Below are 7,500 nucleotides of genomic sequence, written 5' to 3' on the forward strand. Positions count from 1 at the left end.
TTAACTTTTTAGATGTAAAGCCGTAGCCAAACTATCAAACAAAGTTGGATTGAACGCTCCAACTTTGCTCAATCGAACATTGTTCGACCGTTTGGGCGCATCGCGCAGAATTGTATGACACATCCGGGATATTCACGGGTGCAATGGCGCTAAGTTTGAATGACATGAGACAATAAAGAAAAATGGCCTCGCTCGTTTCAACATTGTTGTGTTGAAGGTAGTTTTAAGCAACTGAATGGTTTAGGTGTTAGAGATCCTTTTATATATTTTATTCCATTCGAACGGATCGAAAATTGAATAATTATTTTCAACAAACAAAAAACGTTCCCAATGGGCCACTAGCAAATCACGGACAAAAGATAAAATGAAAGAGCCTTTTTCTTCGATGAGGCTGTGTAGACAACCGGCAATGAACGGAAAAATGCTTCGTGAACTCGCTCTTCAGGTCTGTTTTTCAAAAAAAAAACCTCGATCGGATATTTACACATTGCGATGGTTTATTTCAAGATTTTTCTGGGTAGCGGGTAGCAGATAAAGCATGAGGAATAAGCAAGCATTAAGCCCGCGCAACTAAAACTTTCCACGCTTTTCTCGAAAACACTTCTATTCTGATGGTCTGTTGAGCCAAAGAAACTCATATCAACAAAAGGAATTGTTTGCCATGTCACTTTCAATGAAGCGAACAGTCCGCTCTTTAATCTTTCGTGTTATTGTTCACTTTCCGCACCTTGAAAATTTATTCTGCTCTTCTTAACGTTTGATTGACAGTTGCGGAATTCGGCGAAGGGACTCTAGTATTCCCAAAGCTAAATCAGTTGACCAATCATATCCCACCAGTGCTGAATGCGTGTTTCTTTATGCCGGACTTGTCACATATTTCGCACTGCAAGTAAATGTCACGGAAGACAATAGAATTCTGCGCGATGGTCCATGTTGGAAGATGTTCGTCCAACATTTTTAGTTCGATCAATTGTTGGATAGATTTTGCTGTTGATCAAACATTACAACGAACAATTCTGCTCGACGCAACAATGTTGCAGTGTTTTCCCGCTCTTCCAACAAAGTTGTGTACTGATTGGAGTCACGTTTGCGCTGCAAGCCAATCACGCCGAATCGCTATCTTATTTGCTATCTTCTAGCATCATTTGCAACAGAGATGGTGGACAAGGACCAAGGGGACTTCGTGGTTGTTGATGAACAACCAGAAACCTTGATCAGCAAGTAGAAAGCAAGGCCGTGTCTGTGGGACTCTCTTAGGCTCCTTAATCATTATCGCTCTGTTTGGAGATGTCTGGTTCAATAGCGTTTAAAATTCCTGCAAATTAATCCGAGCTCATCTCCTAAGCATGGATGCATCTTGCAGTGAACATTCTTTGGTATTTCCTTGTTTGAATCCGTCCTTTCCGTCCTCAAACAGCTCCAGTAGCATAAACGCTACGCCATATTTTCAAATTTAGCGCAATGTTGGATAGTGTTTTGCCACTACCTCAACATTTACATCCAACAATGTTGCATATGGGATCCAACTTTGTTTAATAGTTTAGCCAGGGCTTTAAAAGCCGTCCATAGACTTTATGTAATTCAAAGTTAACAACGAGCTCCAGGGTTCAAAGATTTTTATCAGCATATAATAAATTTATGTCGTCAGCAAACAAGTAGAAAGCTAGTTTATCAGGTGAGCAGTGGATATCGTTGACACGTAAGAGAAACAGTAGCGGTCGTAAGAGCACCACAAGTCGTAGGTTGTTTTTGGAAGATATCAGGTCCAATTTGAGTTGATTGATTACGGTCGGAAAGATAAGAACGTAACCAATCGGTCACGATGCTTCTTATGCCGTAATGATATAGTTTCTGTAGCAGAATTTGGTGGTCAAGTGTGTCAAACGTTTTTTTAAATCAATTAATATACCACACGTATATATCCCTTGATCAAAACTAACACAGACGCCAAAGTTATTTCGTCCCAACGATAGCAACGTTCACCTATCTTGTAAAGGAGTAAATTCAACCCACATAGATTCAAACGTTTAATCAATTTAAAGTTTTGTATCTTACACGCCTATTTCACAATCCGTGTTTTCCAATTTTCACATCAATACATTGTAAAATTACTATTCAACTCGAAAATTAAGCGCATGCGTAGTGAAAAGGAAGCAACAATTTGCCACCCGCTGTACGAGTATCTCAAAAAACTGACGTGAACTTACGAAGGAAATCTATTCACGAATTGCTGTACAGGAGGCCTTTGATTAAGTTCCAGCACCTCAACTTATCTCTGGAAACATAAGTCTTTGGTCCCAGAATCTACCTTTAGGTAGCTTAATCCAACATGGTATTGAGCGAATTTCAAGGGGAAGAGTCATGCTTAAATTATAATATATCATACCGAGAACCAAACTGAAAATTGACTTGTTTTTTTTTTTTTTTTTCACGACGACTAACAATGATCAGGAGCAGGTTTGTTTCTTAATACTGTTCATGGTCATCTTTATCTTGATCGTGATGTCTTTTATCCACTCACTAAAATCAGGGAAGCTAAAGTAACGCTGATTACACCAGGGAGAATTAAGATTGTTCGATTACGTGAGGAGCTACTATTTGAGGCAAGTGCTACTGGGCTGTATATGTCACTGGATGGAAAGCAAGTCACCGTCAATGACACAGGTGCGACACGCTTGTCCTTTGACTGTTCGTTTGTTTTTAAAACTTAGATTATGACACAAGGATCTTTTCAAAAATGTCACACTAAAATGCCGTTTCTTGCAACTGGTTTCCAGAACTCCATTTCGTCGACTCTAGCATCTCTACTGTGTTTATATTTGATTCCGTCATGAAACATCTAAAAAAGATCCAAAGAGGGAACGAGACGATCACCATTGAGTATTTGCAGAACAGATCTTCAATTTTCAAGCATTCGTCTGGCGGAAAAATAAATGTGAAATACAACGACAAAGGACTTCTTCGCGAGGCTCGGTTAGAAGATGGAGCCGGTAACGAACAAAGATGGTGAGTTTGTTTTTTCCTCGCTTGAAATGTTCTTGTAATTCTTCTTATCCTAATGTTACAGTCATGCCTTCGTCAAGTTTCGAGGGTTGTAAAGACAGTATTCTCCTATTTTATGAGGTACTCCGTACTGTACAAAATTCCGGGATATTGGACATGAGTTTGCATACATTAGCTTGCGAACAGGTTCCCTAGTAGAAGATGGAGCGAAGAGAAAGCGGGAAGAAAGAGGACAGAAGGGAGACGACGAGAGGACGCCCTTACACTCACCCCATTCCCCCTCGGCCTCTTCCAGCCGCGGTCAGACCAATACAATACAATACATACTGAATTGACCGCTCCCCAAAGGGGCTATTCAGGGCCAATGAATCAACGAAACAAAAGAACACAGCAACTACAACTGTTAAGAATCCCAACTGGCCGGAGGCAAGCCAGTTGGCTATTTACAAGTGCAGCTGTAAAGTTGAACCAGGGACTACCAGTATCAAATTCAACGGGTAGACAGAGCGGGTCTTGAACCCGGGTACTCCGGATCTCAAGGAAAGCGCCCTAACCACTGGGCCACACTGCCTCCTGCTTCCCCTTCCAGCTGGGGCCTGCTTTCCCTCCTGCTTCCCCTTCCAGCCGGGGCCTGTTCACAGGATACTGTCTGCACAAAGCCTGTTTCTTAACACTACTCTACCTAAAGGAGAATTAACGTTTTTATTGATCTCTGCTCTATTCTGCAGTTTCTACACTTATGATTGGAACATAGCTGCATTGCTGTCCGTGACCGTGGGCGAACAAACTACACGTTATACCTACAGCTTAAACGGTGATCTGACAAGTATTATTTACCCTACTTCGACTACCGTCAAGTATTCCTGGAACCAGTATGGACTCCTGAGTAATATAACAGGCTATAACCGGGAAAACAAGTTTGTTCAGGGAATGTATTTCTCTTACGACTGGAATGGTAAGGTTACTATGTCCAGACTCCCACAAGACGACTCGGCCGTGCTTGTGTTTAATGAAGATGCGAGAATGATGGATATAGTAGGCGGAGGTTTTAGCGGTGTGCGATTTGACAGTGTTAAAAATGATGACCAGGTTGTGCGAATCATAAAGCAAGGAGAACAGGTACTGAGATTTCTGAATGACCGTGATTTTATTACATAATGTCAGACCAGCTTATTTCACCCCTTAGGGCAGGAAGCGATCCCCCCGGAGGCTCCATACGTACCATATCGTAGAGTGAATCCTTTCCCGCATCATTCTATTTTTAGAACTGTAACTAGAGGAAGGGCCTTTTAGTTTCCCACGAAATATCTTGTTTATTGAGATAGAAAATGCAAAATAGAGGGCAAAAGGGGGATCTCAATCTTTGCTGCGGAACAAAGAATGATCTTAGGTCAGGTATCATTGGGTATTGAAAAGGGGTCGTGTGAAAACTCTCACAAGGGGTGTTTCTAAAAATGGAAAGATACGGGAAAGGGTTGACTCACAGAGTTAGTATAGAAAATAGAGGCTCCCAGTAATGTGCTCCTGCATATAGGCTCAATTTGTAAATTCTACACTCCTATGGTCGGGTTGTTCGAAAGCCGGTTAACACTAACCCAAACCCAGGATTACAGGTTAGCGAAAGTATTAATTCTTCTTGTGTAAAAATGCTTTTAACTTCTCATGTTTCGTGTATTTCAAGATTAATCAAGCTCAAAATTGAAGGACAAACAATGTAAACAGAAAACCTCCCCGAAAAGTTACAAAACTGAAATCAAAATTCTACCTAATCCTGGGTTAGCTTAATCGGGCTTTGAACAACCCGGCCCTGGAAAGTTGTACATACACATAGCACTTTATTTGATACACTGGTTAAAACGTAAGGTACCTGGAATAGCTGATGTGGACCTATTAATACAAAACAGAAAATTAAATATAAACAGACTTATAATTATAACATAAGATAAATAAATAAAATTACAGGAATTTCATCGATAAAACATTGATAAAAAGTAAGTTTGAAATTTAGGAAAAATGAAGAAAGGAAATGTTGATCATAAAATTCAGTAATATATAAAATTTAGGAGATCCTTGTTGTTATTTGTGCATGTTACTTTCATACAAATAAATAAAGAAATACATTTGTACTACTATTTTGTTGCTGTAGGTGTTCTCAGAGCCCTTTTGTCAAGCTATTATTTGTCATATTCATCTTTCCAGGTTGTAATGAAAAGAATGTTCAACAAAAAGACAAACACCATGTCTGTAGTGGACGCAAACGATCATAAAACAGATTTCCTACTACGGGAGAACTGGGATGTTCTAAACACCACGGATCCTGAAGGCTTTGTTTATCAGAACATATATGATAACAAAGGCAAAATGATCAAGTTCAAATACCCTGATGGCGAGAGCGAACTCACTGATTATGATGGCTTTGGCCGGCTGGTAAAGTTTGCTGGTAGAGCTGGCAAGGAAGTCAAGTTCGAATACGATGAAAAAGACAGGATTGTAAGTTTCCCTTAGGATTATTAGTCAGACAGATCATATTAAACCCAACCTGAAAATAATAGTTTTACAAGTAAGCAATCACAAAAGAGGTAGCAATAAACGAGCTAAAGGGAACAAAGGGAAGTAAAGAATGGCCCGACGGAATGTGCACGGCAAACCTGAGAATTGTAGGCTACACCTTTTAACAGGTCAAGTTCGTGAGTAACAACGTATCTTTTAATACGAATAAGTACAAAGACAACCTAATTCCCGACTGATCAGTTGTGGAAAAAAAAGGTTTTAGTCAGTCAATTTATTCCTTTTTCTCGGGGAACTGAATTTAAAACAAGAAAATTTGGCTTTGTGGGCGACGGTTTGTGCATTTGGGTTGCAGTGAACGCATTTATCAGGACAATTTTGTTGTTTTTAAGTACTGTGAGTGGAAGATGAATAGATGGGATTACTGTGCTATCGCCTGGGAGACACTTGGTAGAGACTGAAATTTCTTGATTTTCTCTCTAACTTGCAGTATGCTTAGCAAGTCTCAGAATTAGTTTTTTTCATTGAAAAGGAATTTAGTGCGACATGTGGACCTCTTCAAGTTTTTTTCAGGAACAACTCCTGTTCATGGAAAGGTCGGTGATGTCAATCGAACGCACCCTAAAAGAACACTCCTAATTCGGTGTTTGGGCTTTATTTCTGCCGCTCTCCTACCTTTCCATAAGGAAGTCCCCCCCTCCTTCCCTCTTCCCGGGCACGAGACTTGAATTATACTCACTCATCCTTCGCGCATGATAAGCTCTTCTTTGTACTGATGATAAACTTATCTTCATGCTGTTAACTAGGTCAAGAAAGATGTCGATGGTCTTAGCTCTTCGTATTTCCTTCGTGATGACTACGGAAATATCATTCAAGCGACAAACGATATTGGAGCAATAAACATTGTTTTTGACAGAGAAAAAAGGCCTTCTACTGTCTCGTATCCTAATGGTCAGAAGCTTTCTTACAAATTCAATAATTTCCAACGTCGTGTGGCTCTCAAAATCTCCGGGTTGAGCCTGGTTTACAAGTATGACCGGTTTAATCGGTTATCGGAAGTCGTGCGAATAGACGCCAGTGGCAGAGGTGCTATCCTATTGAAGTTAGAGTACAATTCGAGGGGAATGTTATCTAGACGGGTCCTTGGAAATGGAGCATATTCCGCGTACGTTTTAGATTCAACTAATTCCAAACTGTCGCGAATGGTAAATTATTTTCCAAATGGAAGCATTTCTTCCTATTTTGAATACAACTATGATAGTAAAGGGCGTATTATTCAATTAAAGACGACCTCAGGGAGCTGGCATTATAAGTATGATGCAGCCTCGCAGCTCATAGAATGGACAGATCCGCAGGGAAAGATTGTTCGTTGCGCTTACGACAAGAGAGGAAACAGAGTATTCGTTTCACAAGAGCCTGGTAACAAGACCTTGTACGCTGCAAACGAAGTTAACCAGTACAGCTCGGCAGGAAGTTATGATATTAAATATGACATGAATGGCAATATGGAGGAAAAGACTAACAGGAAAGTGCGGAACGATAGCGCCAAATTCAAGTTTAGTGCCGAGGATTTCTTGGTGCAGGCTGAAACTCCGAACAAAAGGTAAAAAATAAAACTGTCTTGATGAGATGCATTAACTTATAGTTAATCCCTTCATTGCGGAGATGTCGTCGCTTTTGTATTTGTTTTTGAGCGAGATATCAGTTGGTGAAGATCTTGCTGCATGCATGCAAACGCAAAGTAACTATTTGCCTCACAGCAAGAGGAAAGTATTGGGATGAATAACAGAATGGGGTCCCTACTACCATGCAAAGATGCACTTGCTGCAAAATTGCTTTTCCTACTTGCTACAAGATATAATAGAGAGGCCCATTGACCTAATGGTCATAGCATCGAACGGTTTGGGTACGACCCTGGTCGGAGGCACGATGTCGTGTTCTTGGGAAGCAACTTCACTCTTACAGTACCTCTCCCCAACCAGAAATATA

General features: G+C 40.4%; 1 protein-coding gene across 2 annotated transcripts in view; it reads left to right on the top strand.

Annotated features, from left to right (window-relative positions):
- Positions 1-7,500, top strand: part of LOC138026381 (uncharacterized) — a 102,107-nt gene that overhangs the window by 53,462 nt on the left and 41,145 nt on the right. For both annotated transcript variants that reach the window (XM_068873720.1, XM_068873721.1), the window contains exons 23-27: positions 2,531-2,664; positions 2,778-3,006; positions 3,732-4,122; positions 5,203-5,493; positions 6,318-7,114. In XM_068873720.1, coding sequence (XP_068729821.1) covers positions 2,531-2,664; positions 2,778-3,006; positions 3,732-4,122; positions 5,203-5,493; positions 6,318-7,114 — 1,842 coding nt within the window. The remainder of the gene's footprint in view (positions 1-2,530; positions 2,665-2,777; positions 3,007-3,731; positions 4,123-5,202; positions 5,494-6,317; positions 7,115-7,500) is intronic.

Source organism: Montipora capricornis, chromosome 12 (assembly GCF_036669925.1).
Source record: "Montipora capricornis isolate CH-2021 chromosome 12, ASM3666992v2, whole genome shotgun sequence".
Classification (NCBI taxonomy): Eukaryota; Metazoa; Cnidaria; class Anthozoa; order Scleractinia; family Acroporidae; genus Montipora; species Montipora capricornis.